This window comes from Dreissena polymorpha, chromosome 1 (assembly GCF_020536995.1).
Source record: "Dreissena polymorpha isolate Duluth1 chromosome 1, UMN_Dpol_1.0, whole genome shotgun sequence".
Classification (NCBI taxonomy): Eukaryota; Metazoa; Mollusca; class Bivalvia; order Myida; family Dreissenidae; genus Dreissena; species Dreissena polymorpha.
In genome coordinates, this window is record NC_068355.1 from 82,306,607 (window position 1) to 82,324,580 (window position 17,974).

The 17,974-nt window shown below is 36.8% G+C and overlaps 2 protein-coding genes across 2 annotated transcripts in view; one reads left to right on the top strand and one right to left on the bottom strand.

The window, feature by feature from the left end:
• Positions 1-2,268, bottom strand: part of LOC127837887 (tectonic-2-like) — a 28,117-nt gene extending 25,849 nt beyond the window's left edge. The window contains exon 1 of the mRNA XM_052365338.1: positions 2,082-2,268. Within this exon, the coding sequence (XP_052221298.1) occupies positions 2,082-2,136 (55 nt within the window). The 5' untranslated portion in view covers positions 2,137-2,268. The remainder of the gene's footprint in view (positions 1-2,081) is intronic.
• A 56-nt stretch (positions 2,269-2,324) lies between these two features.
• LOC127837898 (poly(A)-specific ribonuclease PNLDC1-like) overlaps positions 2,325-17,974 on the top strand; it is a 39,601-nt gene continuing 23,951 nt past the window's right edge. Inside the window, exons 1-8 of the mRNA XM_052365350.1 lie at positions 2,325-2,508; positions 5,489-5,543; positions 6,354-6,427; positions 7,916-7,952; positions 8,419-8,497; positions 11,469-11,516; positions 13,211-13,305; positions 17,609-17,706. Coding sequence (XP_052221310.1) covers positions 2,430-2,508; positions 5,489-5,543; positions 6,354-6,427; positions 7,916-7,952; positions 8,419-8,497; positions 11,469-11,516; positions 13,211-13,305; positions 17,609-17,706 — 565 coding nt within the window. The 5' untranslated portion in view covers positions 2,325-2,429. The remainder of the gene's footprint in view (positions 2,509-5,488; positions 5,544-6,353; positions 6,428-7,915; positions 7,953-8,418; positions 8,498-11,468; positions 11,517-13,210; positions 13,306-17,608; positions 17,707-17,974) is intronic.

Genomic DNA, 17,974 nt, shown 5'->3' on the forward strand with positions numbered 1-17,974 from the left:
CCATCTGCCTAGCTTCTGCAAGCAGGACTGCTTCAGAGATAGGGGGTGGTGCCTGAAAATACAGACTGAAACTGTCTATTGGAAATATTTGCCTTTACTTTATTATATGATTTAGGTGTTCCAGTCAGTTGGTCTTTTAGGGGGCAGATATTCTGTGAGTTTTGTTTTGAGTTTTTTAGGAGAGTGTACAGCTTCTTTGGAGAAAATTTGCCTTCCTCAATGTTGTTCACTTCAATGTTTAGAATATCTTCCAAGTAGGAGTTGTAGGCTTTTTTTATTTTATTTCTAATTATTGTTTTAAGATTTTTACATTTTTGCCAGGTGGGACTGTGATTTTTTTTTTGTATTTTGTGTATTTGGCATAGAGCATGTCTCTCTTGTGGGTTTGCTTTTTTATTTCTTTTGTGATCCATGTGAGAGACTTTTTGGACCCAATTTTCTTGGCCATGACAAAGCTGGAGATTCCATCCTCTATCATGGATTTGAAGTGACTCCAGAGTTCCTCGACGGTGAGTGCGTCCGCTTGCAGAAGGGTTTTTGGGTAGCATCCTGTATGTATTCCCTAAATGCAGGCCAATTTGCCTTTTTATAGAGACGGCAGGTTCTGGGGATGTGTTTGAGGATTGTAGGCCTTGCTCTGACAGTTGCAGAGACAATATCATGATCTGAGATTCCTGGTACTATCTCAACTCTCTCAACAAGAGTGTGATTTGAACAGATCCAGAATGATTCCTTGCCGAGTACTTTCACTCACCATCTGGGTGAGGCTAAAGTCTTCTATGACCTCGAGAAATTTGTCATATACAGAGGAGGTGCTGCATCCTGGTTTAAGTGATGGCGTGTGCTCTGTATCCCAAAGGAGTTTGGGGAAATTGAAGTCTCCTAGGATGAGTTTTGGTCCTTTAACCTTACTGGCCAATGCAAGGGATTTCTCAAGCTCAATAAGGCTTTCCATGTCAGACTCATGTGGTTTGTAGTAGGCTGCAACATTGAGAGGCTGGCTTCCCTTTGATCCATAGGATCTCACAATCAGTGTTAAGATTAGCCAGTGCAGATGAGAGAAGTGTGTTTTTAACCAGTATGAAGACTCCACCGTCCTTGCCTTTGGCCCTGTCCCTGCGGAAGACTTTGTAGCCTAGTTACGCGGGAAAGATTTCACTGTTGTAGTGGTCCTCAGTCAGCCAGGATTCCATTGCGGTGATGATGTCAGAGTGGCGTGTGTGGATCAAGTTTTGGAGCTCTAATTTTTTGTTCACTATGGATTTGCAGTTGATACAGAAAATGTTCAATTTGGATATGTAATTATGAATTTGTGGGTTTATTTGTGGCAAATCTGTGATATTGGATTGATCATCTGCTACAAGAGAAGAGAAGCTATTTTGGGTTGAGGCCGAAAATGTACTGGAAACATATGACAGATTCACATTGTCACAGATGGAGCATGTCCAGGCAAAGGAGTGCTCTTGGGCTATCATTTGATTGTACCATGCTGGATCCAAGCATTGACACTGAAGATGGAACCACATCCCGCAGCTGTTGCAATCAACAGCAGGGTCATGATCAAGTACCTTATAACCACAGGTTTCACATGGGGAGTCAGGAGCTGGATTGCTCTCTACATCGCATGAAATGGACAGCAAGAGAATCACCAAGCATGCAAGTGACTTTTTTTGTCTAGGTATTGTGGTTTGTAAATAACATTTGTGTCGCATTCGGAGACCAGCAGCAATAACACTGCATGTCAGTGTATTTGAAGGCCTTATACTGTTTGCTACGACACAGCTCTGGGTTGTGTGAATATCTGTGGTTTGTGTGTGATGGAAACTATGCTAGTGATTATCAGTGACACGAAACGTCCATAAACCGATGACCTAGATATCACTAGCCAAATGCTAGCTAACAAGTAAACATAAAACTAATTACCCATAAAGGATGCTTAATAAAATATGGAAAAAAAACGCCCGTATAACAAATGGGTTTAAACGAGAAGCAGTTTGATTATTGGACAAAAAACGATCTTCCAGTTGAAGCTGAAACAAGACTGATCATGCATAAACACATTCAATAAAACAAATTGCTACCTTGAGCAGAGATCTGTGCTATCAAATAAAACGACACTATTTTCAAAACTAGCATTGTAAGTTAACTGCAGTATTGGTCATAGAAACGAGTATCAGTAACTTGTAAAATAAATTAATCAAATGTAAAAGCCAATTTTTAATGTCTGTCCGCCATTTGTTTACTCATAACGACGATGTTAGTAACGAAATATTTCAGTGGTCAATACCAGACGCAAGAAAATACTTAACCAATGAATAGAGGTTTTACAAAAGTTTTACAATGGGTAGGTTACTCTTAGTAGCAACATGCTCTACTTTCAGTTTCATTTCAAGCATTCATTAAATTTGTGATTTAAAAGATTTGCAAATATGGTAGAAGTAACTGCCTCCAACTTTAGTGAATATTTCTCCGAAATAGAAGAAGCAATACGACAATGTGATTTCATAGGTAAAATGGAAAACTATCTGTTTTTATAATAATGTTAACGTTGTGATTGAACTTGTAAAGGAATATCAAAACTTAGACTTTTACAAAATCTGAGAATTTTTATATTAAAATTGAGACAGAACATTATTTAAGCAAAGTTTTGGATCATTGAAAAATCATATTTGCTGTCTTGCTCCATAATTGAATTACATATTCAAACTCTAAACCCCATGAACCTGTGGGTCGCTTTGCATTGATCTATCCGTAGTATCAGCCCTATTAATTAATACATTCTAATTTTGGAAGAGATCAAATACAAAAACACGCATGTTTTATATGTCAATCTATAAATGTGTATTCTTGGACATAACAACAAAAACTGCATTTAAATCGGAAATGTCTCATAGTATTGGCCTTTCTAATTGTTCTCTAAGAATGGTTACCATGCGCATGTGCTTGTTCTTGAAAAAAGAAAATTGAAAAAGGAAACTCTGGCTCATGTTGTTTTTTAAATATTATTGCATTTTATTAAAAAATAAGGGCCATATAAAACATTTGATAAAGCTTCTATTCATCCATAAAGGCATATACAAACATAATTGTCTGTTGGTTTTTTTCAACATGAATGGGGTCCGGTCCCTTGGGAATATTGGGTGCGTTTTGACTAAATTTGGGAAATAAGTCCAGGGCTGATTGGAAGACTGTTGTAACTCATATTAAATAAAGAAGGAGATACTGCAGTTTTCCGTTCAGCCCTCGATTATTATTTAGTGTTGTTGCTGTTTTGCTAAAAAATCCGTCAAATTGAGAATTAAAGTGTTAAGAGTATTATTTTTACTAAAGGTTGAACTTATATGGCTGGATGGGAGATACACAACATGTTCAAATGTTAAAAAAATAAAATTTGAAAACTTCTTCAATTGAGAATTTTAAGGTCCCATTTGGGAAAAGTATATACTTTTTTCCATTTGGAATTGGGCTGAATACTGGACCTGATTTTTAAAGGAAAAAAAACAATGCTTGTGTGTTACACAAATCATAGCATCACCCAGGAATAAACATGACCTAATTTCCAACGAACACTGGAAATCATGAGAATTATCGTCGTGACTCGTAATAGTCATGGATAACCATCAAACAAATTACAACTTCTAAAAATGGAAAAAAACACTAACTTTCCAGCACTTCTTGATGTTTTTTTGTTAAAGGCACAATACTATGAGGAGGACCAATACTATGAAAGTAAGGGATATATCAATTTACTCATAAAAAACTTTGTGGCCACAGCCATTCTAAATTTGATGATGTTTATGCTCCACATACAATATCAGCATTAAACTAAAGACTTTGATTCCATAGGCAATACACCTATGTGCATAATCATATTTAATGATTAAATTGACTTATTTATTGGTTGATTTCTGTTTACTTTCAACTGTATCAGAATTAATTTTGAATTGATATTTTGGGGAAAAATAGCCTGTGAAATCACCAGCATCCAGTGCTTTCAGAGAACACTGAAATGTATTGCAAACATTTGAATTCAATTAAATTGTTATACTTGCATATGAAGACAAACTTGGGTTTTTAAAATGGTCGGGAGCATTGCTGTCTTAGAGTCATTTGATGTTTGGATATCTTGTAGTTTGCAGAAATATATTGGCTAGTTTTGTCCTTGTGATATTTTCACACCAACGCAAGAGTTATAAATAGCTGAATAGCTGTTTAAGATGCTTGAAAATGGATTTATGTGATTAAACCAGGAAGTGGGAAATTTTGACAATGCTATATATCATATTTAACACATGTGTATTCTGAAGGGGAAATAAATATATGTACTGTATAAGGATGATGAACTTAAGCAACAAAGACCATGACACTTATGGAAAATTTCTGTGAACCAGACTCTGTGCAATTCTTCCATTTTAAAGTATATGATGAGTGAATATGCCCTTCTAGGCTGACATAGATGCCAATAAACTCATGGGTTGTGACTACATGTATTGAAATACATAGACAACAGTTGATATGTTTGGTGTAAAAACAATTTTACAGTCTTTTAGGTTTAACAATTCATATTTTTGTATGATTTTGCAAGTATGACTCATAACCTGGCAGATATTCTGCTTTGAGCTGTTAATACTTGCTGGGATTTTTTCCTTATTTACCAAGAGCCTTATATAGGCCCCTTTTACAAAGGGATGTGCCCCTTCCCATAACAGAATTTCTTTTTAATTATAATATATTATACTATATATACTTAATATATTACCCAAATATCAAGCGTACTTCTGGAATTTTCTCCCCTTTCTAGCTCACCTGAGCACAACGTGCTCATGATGAGCTTTTGTGATCGCTTTTTGTCCGTCGTCCGTTGTGCGGCGTCAACATTTGCCTTGTTAACTCTCTAGAGTCCACATCTAGTGTCCAATCTTCATGAAATTTGGTCAGAAGATTGGTTTCAATGATATCTTGGATGAGTTCGAAAATGGTTACATTCATTTTGCTTGAAAAACATGGCTGCCAAGGGGCGGGGCATTTTTCCTTATATGGCTATATACATGTATGGCTTAAGTAAAATCTTGTTAACACTCTAGAGGCCACAGTTATTGTCTGATCTTCATGAAACTTGGTCAGAAGATTCATCCCAATAATATCTTGGACGAGTTCTAAATTTATGTCGGTTGGTTGAAAAACATGGCCGCCAAGGGGCGGGGCATTTTTCCTTATATGGCTATAGTAAAACCTTGTTAACACTCTAGAGGCCACATTTATTTTCCGATCTTCATGAAACTTGGTCAGAAGATTTGTCCCAATAATATCTTGTTATCTCAGGTGAGCAACTTTGGGCCTTTCAGCCCCTCTTGTTTAAGTTTGGTACTTTTCCCCAAAAAATAAATGCCAGGTCCTTTCCCCAAATAAAGAACAAAGCCCTGTAATTATATTGTTGCTGTTTGAGGCCAATTCATTTCAGTAAATACAAAAGCTTTCTTTCTTTCAGCATTAGATACTGAATTCACTGGATTGAAAATTGATGATGATGCCAATAAACCAAGGTATGTTCATTATCAATTATATTTTGATTTTAATGGTTTAAGTTTGATGTATTTTTTATTTTATGTACACGGTTTAGGTTATGTAAGCAGGAATCCTTTTTTCACTCATATTTAACAACTCAGGTTATAGTAAATACTTGAAAGTGCGCAGACAGTCTTCATGAGTCAATGTTTCGGTGTGTCCCTACAGAGCAGGAAGTCGAGAGTTCAAGTTTAACAAGAGGCTCACTCTAACATGTCTTGCTGCCTTTCAAATGGTACTGATTGGCTTATTGCCTAGCACCTTGTCATTAAAGATGGTGTTGGGAGTTTAAATGTTCAAGAGGAAAGTCTGATAAGTCAACGCTTGCTTGATTGGATAACAATACGCAAACAATTCTTTAAAATCCGTTTACTGTATATATTTTATCACATGCCATACCCTGTTTCCCATGTAATATAACCATTACAAATACTTTTATCTTACACATGTGTTATATACTTTGTAAGCGTTTTCATTGGCTAAGTTTTCTTTCGATAGACCAATCGCATTTTGTTATTTTGCTGAAATGACGTTGCAACGTCAAATGACGTCACGAAATGTAAACAACATTTGGGACTTTTCATTATGTTTGCATAAATATTTATTTAATTTGCTCATTTGAAAGCATGTGATAAAAAAATTCTGCCAAAGGCTCGCTTACTAACAAAATTCCTGAACTCATTTAATAAAATATGATATGACAACTCTTGCCAGCTCCTATATATACACTCATTGTGTTATTGTGCAAATTTGAAATTATCCACAAATTCCATGCATTGACATTTCAGTTTATTTGATGGTGGGGCAGAACGTTATGCCAAGCTGCGGGAGACAATTTCAAAGATAACTATTTGTCAGCTAGGTAAGTATGGGCTGGACACAGTACAGACCACAGGCTCATAATGGTCTCTAGTGCTGGTAAAATTTTAATAATTATATAAATGATTATCTTAATGGTTATAAAACCTTTGTAGGAGTACAGTGTTGAGTATAACATGTTAGCTAACTGACCAAAGTAGTAAATGAAACATAGTTACTCTTTATCTTTACTCTTTGAAGAACTTTTTTTTTTTATGCCCCTGGTAGGGTGGCATATAGCATTTGAACTGTTCGTCAGTCCATCCGTCAGTCAGTCTGTCCATCCGTCCGCAAACTTTAACATTGCCCATAACTTTTGCAATATTGAAGATAGGAACTTGATATTTGGCATGCATGTGTACATGTGTATCTCATGGAGCTGCACATTTTGAGTGGTGAAAGGTCAAGGTCATCCTTCAAGGTAAAATGTCAAATACTGTAAAACCATTAAATTTTGTGTGGTACGAATTTTCGTGGATTTCGTTGGTCCGCTGAACCACGAATTCAAGTACCAACAATTATTTATACATTTTTAATCCGAAATCCGACATTTCGGAATGTCATGTCGGTCAATCGTGCTATAGTAGGAGTACGTGTCTGAACTGTTCCCGTTTTCAACCATTTTGAAAGAGACATTGTTTGATTGACCTATGCTAGTTAATACAATATGTTGTTTTCTTGATAAGTGTTTGGGTAATAATACTTTTTAAATCAAGCACGGTATTTAAACTGTACATCAACAATTGTTCTCTTTTACGTGACGTTGTCAAATTAACAGATTGCAGATGTATCACATATGTCAATTAGTGCCAATTAAAGTTAAAAGAGACAACGGTTTTCACACGTTATTTTGGGGACCTTATTACTCAATTGTTACTTCTAGGTGATCGATTGCACTGAGAATTGTAAAAATTGTAAAAACGACATTGATGGCAATTAGCGAGCAGGGACAAACAAGTGCGCCGCTTTATCGCTCTTAATGACAATTATTGGCAACACTTTCATGCTTAAGTGCACATTAACCTCAAGTCTTGCTGTCAACACAGATTAGAAGATTATGCTTCGTTATTACTCTTGTTGTTTTAATAAAAGTTAAATTATTATGACGGTCAGTCTTCCCAAAAAATTTGAAATCCACGAAATTACGTGTCAACGAATTAGTTGTTTTTTATTAAACCACAAAATTTCATACCGACGAATTTCTATATGTTTACAGTATATGGCTTCAAAGCGGCACAGTAGGGGGCATTGTGTTTCTGACATACACATCTCTTGTTTGTCTTTATATGACTTTATTAAAACAGTGTTTGTATTACTGTTGCATAATGCATGCATATATGGGGTTTGTGTTTACCATCCATAAGGTGTCTCATGCTCTGAAACTTTTTATTTTCCATTTCCATTTTGTTTGTACCACTGTATACCTTTATAGCTATGAAATCGCTTTAGTTTTTCTCAATTATTAGTAGAGTCCTACTTCTATACATTTCAGGTATTTCAGTATTCAGACGAGACCAAAAGCAGACCAGGTAGAGTAAATTGTAAAATATTAATTTTATAAAACTGGTTTAAACAATCGATAATCAGTTAATATGCAAATTAAAAATACGCTTAAGGAAAGTTTTCTAATACATGTAACTCTGTTTAATATTGACTTGTATCCATGTACTGTGTATGTTCAGCATGATTAGCGTTACAATTAGTATTTATTTGAAGTGACTTATAACTTACAAGTCATAAAATATTAATTCTATTTAAATTACATCATGTTCATCTGCATCCACCTCACATATGACTGGCTTTGACTGTGAATTATTCTCATGTAGATACCGGAGCTCTATAGCTGTCTGACTTACACATTTGCATTGTTTTATACATAAAGGGTATTTTCCATGACTGTTGCATGTAATTTACACTGGTTACATATTGAACTTGTGTGTGTTCTATATTTTCATGGTGGGTATTGAGCTTGTTAATTTTTTTTCTCATCTTCAGCGTCTATGTGGCAAAGACCTACAACATCCCGTTGTTTCCCAGATCCTTTGGGCCTGTTGATGAACGGTTTGTCTGCCAGGTTAAATAACTTAGAAATTGATATATAACCTGGGTTCACTTAATTACTAATGCACTTCATCTACTTTTTCTACAAAAGGCAATCTATGCTTATTTGAGGTTATTCAGCAGAAGTTTGGGGCTTAACGAAATCTAATGAAATAGAAAGTATACATCTAAAATATTTTTAGAGGCTTTTAAGAGTTAAAACTAAGACCTGTAATGCATGTGTTTATGGTGAGTTAGAAAGATATCCTCTCTTTATACAGAGATGCATACAAATGGTACAAAATTGATTTAAAATAGCAGCCTGTGGTAACATAATTTTAAAAACTGTATATAACATTTGAGTGTCAGATTGGGCCAGATGGTACCGAAATGGATTTATGACATCAATTAATTAGTGGATGATTACGGGTTCAGTTATGTCTTTAACAGCATTCATAATATTAATGTAAAAAAAAAATCCTGAATAGATGCATATAAAAAAATGGTTTCTGCACTCTAGAAGATAGTTCAATGTTAGACATTTATAGAACATATTGGTCAAATCTTGAATATGAGAATTATCTAGACCTAGTTCCGAAAAGTTAAGAATTTATTTATGCCAATTAAGATTATCAGTTCACCACCTTCGTATACAGACTGGTAGATATAATGGAAACACTGTTGCTAGACAAGAAAGATATTTTCTTTGTTGGAATGCAACAGACATTGAGGACGAATTTCATTTTGTATGTATTTGCTCAACACTTTTTGACATAAAAAATACATAAAAAATATTTCTATAATAATCCATCGGTTATCAAGGGGGCTTTTTCATGTTTAGGTAAATTGACAAAATTAAAAAAGTTTGTTTCAGATTCGCAAATTTTCGTTTTAGTTAAGATATTTGTGAGAAAATAGTAATACTGAACATTTACCTTGCTCTAAAATATCCATTATATGCATCTTTTGTCGTTTTGAAAACCTGAAAATTATAAAGCGTTGCAATGCGAAACGATTGAATAATTTGGAAAGTTCTGTTGTTGTCATTATATTTTGTGAAACTGCTAGGATTGCTTATATAAGTAAAAAATACATCCCCTAATAGCATGAGCACGGATGGTCGATTGGTCTAAGCGGGAGACTTTTTACTCCAAAATCTGTGAAAAGGCCTTTTTAAGACTGTACAAATGCTACAATCTACCAATAGGTCTGAACTGATAAAACTTTGTTTATTTGTTAAGGAATCAGAATAAACTTGTTAAATCTTATGACTTTATTAACCAATTGTTCACCATCTGTACTGCAATATGCATTTGTTTTGTATATATATATTTTTTTTACACTTGTTTTTCTGCGAATTTACATGTTGACATATATCGATATCAACCACATGTGATGTTGAAAATGTACATTTTGCCAGTCAAATAAAATGTCTGTCTGTCTGTCTGTCTGTCTGTCTGTCTGTCTGTCTGTCTGTCTGTCTGTCTGTCTGTCTGTCTGTCTGTCTGTCTGTCTGTCTGTCTGTCTGTCTGTCTGTCTGTCTGTCTGTCTGTCTGTCTGTCTGTCTGTCTGTCTGTCTGTCTGTCTGTCTGTCTGTCTGTCTGTCTGTCTGTCTGTCTGTCTGTCTGTCTGTCTGTCTGTCTGTCTGTCTGCCTGCCTGCCTGCCTGCCTGCCTGCCTGCCTGCCTGCCTGCCTGCCTGCCTGCCTGCCTGCCTGCCTGCCTGCCTGCCTGCCTGCCTGCCTGCCTGCCTGCCTGCCTTATGTCCCCCACCACTATAGTGCTTCCACTTTGAAACTTCATTTGTAGATGCACCTTGATGATTTCTACACGCCACACCCATTTTTGGGTCACTAGGTCAAAGGTCAAGGTCACTGTGACCTCTAATATAAAACTTTAACGTAAACCTTAACATTGGCTCTTAAATCAAAGTGCTTCCACCTACAACTTTAAAACTTGAAATGCACATGCACCTTGATGAGTTCTACACGCCACACCCATTTTTGGGTCACTAGGTCAAAGGTCAAGGTCACTGTGACCTCTAATATAAAACTTTACCATAGGCTCTAAAATCAAAGTGCTTCCACCTACAACTTTGAAACTTCATATGTAGATGCACCTTGATGAGTTCTACACGCCACACCCAATTTTGGGTCACTAGGTCAAAGGTCTAGGTCACTGTGACCTCTAAAAAAATATTTAAAAAAAATTCTGACAAGCTTTGGCAGCCGAGCGTTGGCCCCCGTTATGCGGTGCTCTTGTTAATGAAAGTAGCTCGAAACACTCGAAGAAACAAACCAAAACAACCGAAAAAGAAAGGAAGAGAAAGTATGAAATATTATCACGAAAGCGTAACTTTCAAACATCGTGGCTTGATGAATTTCCATGGCTTGAATTTGATAAAGAGTCACGATTGATGAAATGCAAGATTTGTCTCAAACGTGAAAACAATTCGGTAGTTTCGTAACAGGTTCAAATGATGCATGTGAATCAATGCTTTAAAGATTAAATGACAATAAAAAATTGACTTCAAAATAGGGCAACCAGTTTTTAATGTGGGCAAGTAGATGTTCAAAGTAACTTGCCCCCCGGGCAAGTGAGTGTCAATTTCTTACGTTAACCCCTGTCAAAGTCATCCTTCAAGGTCAAAAGTAAAAAAAAAAGTCAAAGAGGCGCAGAAGGGGACATAGTGTTTCTGACAAACACATTTCTTTTTCAGAAATAGCATGAGGGATTTCAATCAAGCATGTACCTTGTGCAGCTTTTCAAATAAAAAACAATCATAATTGCTAATGGGCTTGACATTTTGGCTGCAGACATTTAATGCATGTTTCAGAAATTCATATACTTAATAAAAAGCATACATAACCGCTATTACTGTTAGCATTCAATTGAAACTCTTTCTACATATATACCCATACATAATATATTGAGTATTTAAAAAATGTAAAAATGGTCTTAAATATTTTTCTGATTTACTGGAGGAATAAATAATGATTCTTTTCAGGCTTCGAGTCTTCAGTTCCTTTGCAGATACAAGTTTGATTTTAACAAGGTATGTGCGATTTGCATATAGTTTTCAAAGTTTGAAATGCATGCAGATCTTTAAATTAATAAACTATTTTTATAGTGAATACCAGATAGGTGGGGTGATTCTCTATCCCGGCACCAAGTATATATTCACTATCCCTGTATCTCTCAACAAAGACTCCCTATATCTATTTTTTAATTTTAAGATAGATCAATTTGTTGACCCAACAGTTTCCGTTTACTTTTTAGCTCACCTGATTGCTCAGGTGAGCTTTTGTGACCGGTCTTTTTCCGTCGTACCTCCGTCCGTCCGTCTGTTAACATTTGTTCGTAAACACTATAGAGGCCACATTTATTGTCCGATCTTCATGAAACTTGGTCAGAAGCTTCGTCACAATGAAATCTCGGTCGAGTTCGAAACTGGGTCGTGCCGGGTCAAAAACTAGGTCATTAGGTCAAAAAAAGGAAAAAACTTGTAAATACTGTAGAGGTCACATTTCACAATCTTCATGTAACTTTGTAAAAATGTTTGTCTTAATGATATATTGGTTGAGTTCAAAAGTGGTTCCGGTCTGTTGAAAAACATGGCCGCCAGTGGGCGGGGCAGTTTTCCTTATTTGGCTATAGAGAAACTTTGTAAATACTCTGGAAGTCACAATTTTTGCCCAATCATCATGAAAATTGGTCAAAACATTGGTTTTATTGATTTCTCGGACGAGTTCGATAATGGTCCAGATCGGTGAAAAAACATGACCGCCAGTGTGCAGGGCATTTTTCTCTATATGTATATTGTGAAAACATGTCAACACTCTAGAAGTCACATTTTTGGCCCAATTTCATGAAATTTTGTCGATCTTTTGTTTCCTAGATACGTGAGTTAAGTTTGAAAATGGTTCCGGTCTGTTGAAAAACATGGTTGCGAGGGGGACGTGGCAGTTTTCCTTATATTTATAAAGTAAAAAGGCTTGCAAACAATCATTAATTAAGGTCATGTAACATGTGAGACAACTCTTCTAAATATTGCATTTAAGAATACAGTATAACCTTCATATTTGGTATGCATGTGTATATGGACAAGGCCTTTCCATACGCACAAACATTTTAACCCCTGTGACCTTGACGTTGAACTTTGGGTACGCGTTAAGATTTTGAAATCTGTGTTAAGGTTTCGAAAAATGCTCATAACTTCTATGTCCCTTGAGATATAACATTCATATTTGGTATGCATGTGTATATGGACAAGGCCTTTCCTTATGCACACAATTTTTTACCCCTGTGACCTTGACCTTGAACTTAGGTTCGACGTTTAGGTTTCAAAATCTGCGTTTAGGTTTCGAAAAAGGCTCATAACTTCTATGTCTCTTGAGATATAGCCTTCATATTTGGTATGCATGTGTATATGGACAAGGCCTTTCCATACGCACAAAAATGTTGACCCCTGTGACCTTGAGTGATTTTTTTTTCTTTATATATTACCCATAAAAGATACTTTCCCAGTTGAGGAAAAATTCCTAATTCCCAATTGCCGTCTGAAAAAACGTAAACAAATAAAATGAGCACTGAAAATGAACATTCTTAAAACAGGTTGTTTTTTTATGCCCCTGGCATCTTTTGAAGACATTTGGAATTTGTCGAGCCTGTCTGTTCTTCCATCTGTCCATAACAACCGATTGTTTTCATTCCTTGTATTCAATACCATATGTGCTTCTGTAACTCCAGTTCATTTATGAAGGCCTGTCGTTTCTCAATGAGGATCAGGAGAGGCAAGTTCGGGAGCACATTGCAAGCAAGGCCATGTTTACTGGACTTGAGAGGTATGATTGTTCTTTTACACCATGTTGTATTGACCCAGTCAATCGAATGTAAAAGAATGTATTATTAAATATCAGCAATGAAATAAAATGATTTTTATTTGAATTGAAACTTTTTATGTCCCCCACCACTATAGTGGGGGACATATTGTTTTTGCCCTGTCTGTTGGTTTGTGTGTTTGTTTGTTTGTTTGTTTGCCCCAACTTTAACATTTGCAATAACTTTTGCAATATTCAAGAAAGCAACTTGATATTTGGCATGCATGTGTATCTCATGGAGCTGCACATTTTGAGTGGTGAAAGGTCAACGTCATCCTCAAGGTCAAAGGTCAAATATATGGGTCAAAATCCCTCATTTAATGAATACTTTTGCAATATCAAAGATAGCAACTTGATATTTGGCATGCATGTGTATCTCATGGAGCTGCACATTTTGAGTGGTGAAAGGTCAAGGTCATCCTTCAAGGTCAAAGGTCAAATATATAGCTTCAAAGCGGCGCAAAAGGGGTCATAGTGTTTCGGACAAACACATATCTTGTTTATTTGTGAAAACGTTTATGTTTGCAATAGCTTGGTGTGAATGGAGTATATTCTAGCAAATTGAGTATTATTAGTTACACTGTTTGTAACTGATGGTGTATGGGATATACACCCTCAGTATTTTCATACCATTCAAGACCAAAGCTTGAGTATGATATAAAATTACTCATGGTGTATATCCAGTTCACCATCAGTCACTAACAGTGTAAAGATTATATTCCACTGGCTACCTTTTCCTTGCTGTGTTTAACATATTATACTTTTTTGCTCCTTTACTAAAATGTTTTACCCAATCAGGTTTCTGTACTTTTATTTTTATTCAATTGACTATGCAATTTATGATGCATCTCTTGTGACGTAATTTCTATGAGGAAAAACACCAGTTGAAGCTCGACTCTTTGGATGTTAGGGAAAACAATTCTGACGTGGTTGTTTATTTAAATGTAAAATATTTATTTGTAAAAAGAATCCATTTTTTATTTTTTATTGTGTGTTTGTCATACAATAAAATAGCTTGCTCTGACAGGATTACGATTTCGTAAATAGTGTTTTGGGTCAGGATGGTAAGCATTTGATACAAAATTTAATGTTATTAAAAAAATAGTGTGGTTTAAAATAAATTTGGAGAAAGGAATCCAAAACAGAAAAAGGAAGTGCATATTGTTAAAACTTTATTGTTACATGAGTTGATTAAATTTGTCATTGAGGTAAGCGTGTTGTTTGTGCTGTAGATGAAATTGATGACACTATTTCAGCTTTAACAGGAGTCATTAAAAACAACTAAATTTAGTAAAGTTTCAGATGCAATTTATATTGTGTGCTACATTTAATTACAGTTATTTATATGGTCTGTTCTACTTTCATATGCAAGAACATCATATACAAAACTAATTATTGGTTTATCGAACACACGTCACCTTTTAAAGTTGAAAGATGTATGGAAACTTAGGGTGTATAGAAAATACACTATGGCTCTGAGCAAATCTAATTATTTCATTTATGTAAGAGGTGAGACATATTCTATTAGATGTGTGGTAAAAACATAGTATTTTTTATTTTATTTTCTCAACTGTGTCACTGGAATGATTTTCAAAGCCCTTTTGTTTTTGTTGGTGTTGGTTTTTTTGAGTGGCACATGTCTCTGACGGCTGAACTCTTGTCTGTTCTGTTCTCAAACATTGTCACTCACCATGATTCTCATTGTTCTGTTCTTGCACACTGTAACTTGCCCCTATCCTCACTGTTTTGTTCTCACATACAGGTACTCACTGTTCTGTTCACATACTCTGTTACTCACCCTGGGTCTCACAGTTTTGTTCCCACATACTGTTACTCGCCCTGACTCACTGTTCTGTTCTCCTACACTGTATCTCACTTTCACTGTTCTGTTCTCACGCACTGTTCTCACGCACTGGTACCTTCCCTGACTCTCACTGTTTAATTCTCACACACTGTTACTCACCCTGATTCTCACTGTTCTGTTCTCACACATTGTTATTCTGATTCTCTTTATGCTGTTATCACACACTGTTTCTCACCCTGATGCTCACTGTTCTGTTCTAACACACTGTTACTCACCTTGACTCTCACTGTTCTATTCTAACACAATGTTCCTCACCTTGACTCTCACTGTTCTATTATAACACAATGTTCCTCACCTTGACTCTTACTGTTCTGTTCTAACACACTGTTCCTCACCTTGACTCTCACCGTTCTGTTCTAACACACTGTTCCTCACCTTGACTCTCACTGTTCTATTCTAACTCAATGTTCCTCACCTTGACTCACTGTTATATTCTCACACACTGTTCCTCACATTGACTCTCACTGTTCTGTTCTAACACACTGTTACTCACCTTGACTCTCACTGTTCTGTTCTAACACACTGTTCATCACCTTGACTCTCACTGTTCTGTTCTAACACAATGTTCCTCACCTTGACTCTCACTGTTCTATTCTAACACAATGTTCCTCACCTTGACTCTCACTGTTCTGTTCTAACACACTGTTACCCACCTTGACTCACACTGTTCTGTTCTAACACACTGTTCCTCACCTTGACTCTCACTGTTCTGTTCTAACACACTGTTACCCACCTTGACTCCCACTGTTCTGTTATTACACACTATTCCTCACTTTGACTCTCACTGTTCTGTTCTAACACACTGTTCCTCACCTTGACTCTCACTGTTCTGTTCTAACACACTGTTCCTCACCTTGACTCTCACTGTTCTGTTCTGTTCTAACACACTGTTACTCACCTTGACTCTCACTGTTCTGTTCTCACACACTGTTACTCACCTTGACTCTCACTGTTTTGTTTTCACACACTGTTCCTCACCTTGACTCTCACTGTTCTGTTCTAACACTCTGTTCCTCACCTTGACTCCCACTGTTCTGTTCTTACACACTTTTCCTCACCTTGACTCACACTGTTCTGTTCTAACACACTGTTCCTCACCTTGACTCTCACTGTTCTGTTCTAACACACTGTTCCTCACCTTGACTCTCACTGTTCTGTTCTAACACACTATTACTCACCTTGACTCTCACTGTTCTATTCTCACACACTGTTACTAACCTTGACTCTCACTGTTCTGTTCTAACACACTGTTACTCACCCTGACTCACTTCTATGTTCTTACACACTGTTACTCACCTTGACTCTCACTGTTGTGTTCTCACACACTGTTACTCACCTTGACTCACTGTTGTGTTCTCACACACTGTTACTCACCTTGACTCTCACTGTTGTGTTCTCACACACTGTTACTCACCTTGACTCTCACTGTTGTGTTCTCACACACTGTTACTCACCTTGACTCTCACTGTTGTGTTCTAACACACTGTTCCTCACCTTGACTCTCACTGTTCTGTTCTGTTCTAACACACTGTTCCTCACCTTGACTCTCACTGTTCTGTTCTAACACTCTGTTCCTCACCTTGACTCCCACTGTTCTGTTCTTACACACTTTTCCTCACCTTGACTCACACTGTTCTGTTCTAACACACTGTTCCTCACCTTGACTCTCACTGTTCTGTTCTAACACACTGTTCCTCACCTTGACTCTCACTGTTCTGTTCTAACACACTATTACTCACCTTGACTCTCACTGTTCTATTCTCACACACTGTTACTAACCTTGACTCTCACTGTTCTGTTCTAACACACTGTTACTCACCCTGACTCACTTCTATGTTCTTACACACTGTTACTCACCTTGACTCTCACTGTTGTGTTCTCACACACTGTTACTCACCTTGACTCACTGTTGTGTTCTCACACAATGTTACTCACCTTGACTCTCACTGTTGTGTTCTCACACACTGTTACTCACCTTGACTCTCACTGTTGTGTTCTCACACACTGTTACTCACCTTGACTCTCACTGTTGTGTTCTCACACACTGTTACTCACATTGACTCTCACTGTTGTGTTCTCACACACTGTTACTCACCTTGATTCTTACTTCTGTGTTCTAACACACTGTTACTCACCTTGACTCTCACTGTTGTGTTCTCACACACTGTTACTCACCTTGACTCTCACTGTTTTGTTTTCACACACTGTTACTCACCTTGACTCTCACTGTTCTGTTCTCACACACTGTTACTCACCTTGACTCTCACTGTTCTATTCTCACACACTGTTACTCACCTTGACTCTCACTGTTGTGTTCTTACACACTGTTACTCACCTTGACTCTCACTATTCTGTTCTCACACACTGTTACACACCGTTACTGGCACTTCTATGTTCTCATAGAGACCTGGATGAGGAGGCCCTACAGAGGATATGCTCACGTGTGGCAGAGTGGCTGGTATCCAAGGACAATGTCCCAGTCTTCACTCTCCAGAAATCTGGTGAGTCTGGTGTTGGAGTGTAAGTGTGTCCACAAATACTCACTTGTTCATTATCACCCAGTGTTGCTCACTTTAAGCCTCATTTGTCTATTATCACTCAGTGTTGCTTTGCCAAAACCTACCTTGTCATTTATCACTCAGTGTTACTCACTCCAAACCTCACTAGTCCATTATCACTCAGTGTTTCTCAATCCAAACCTCACTTGTCTATTATCACTCAGTGTTGCTTCCTCCAAACCTCACTTGTCTATTATCACTCAGTGTTGCT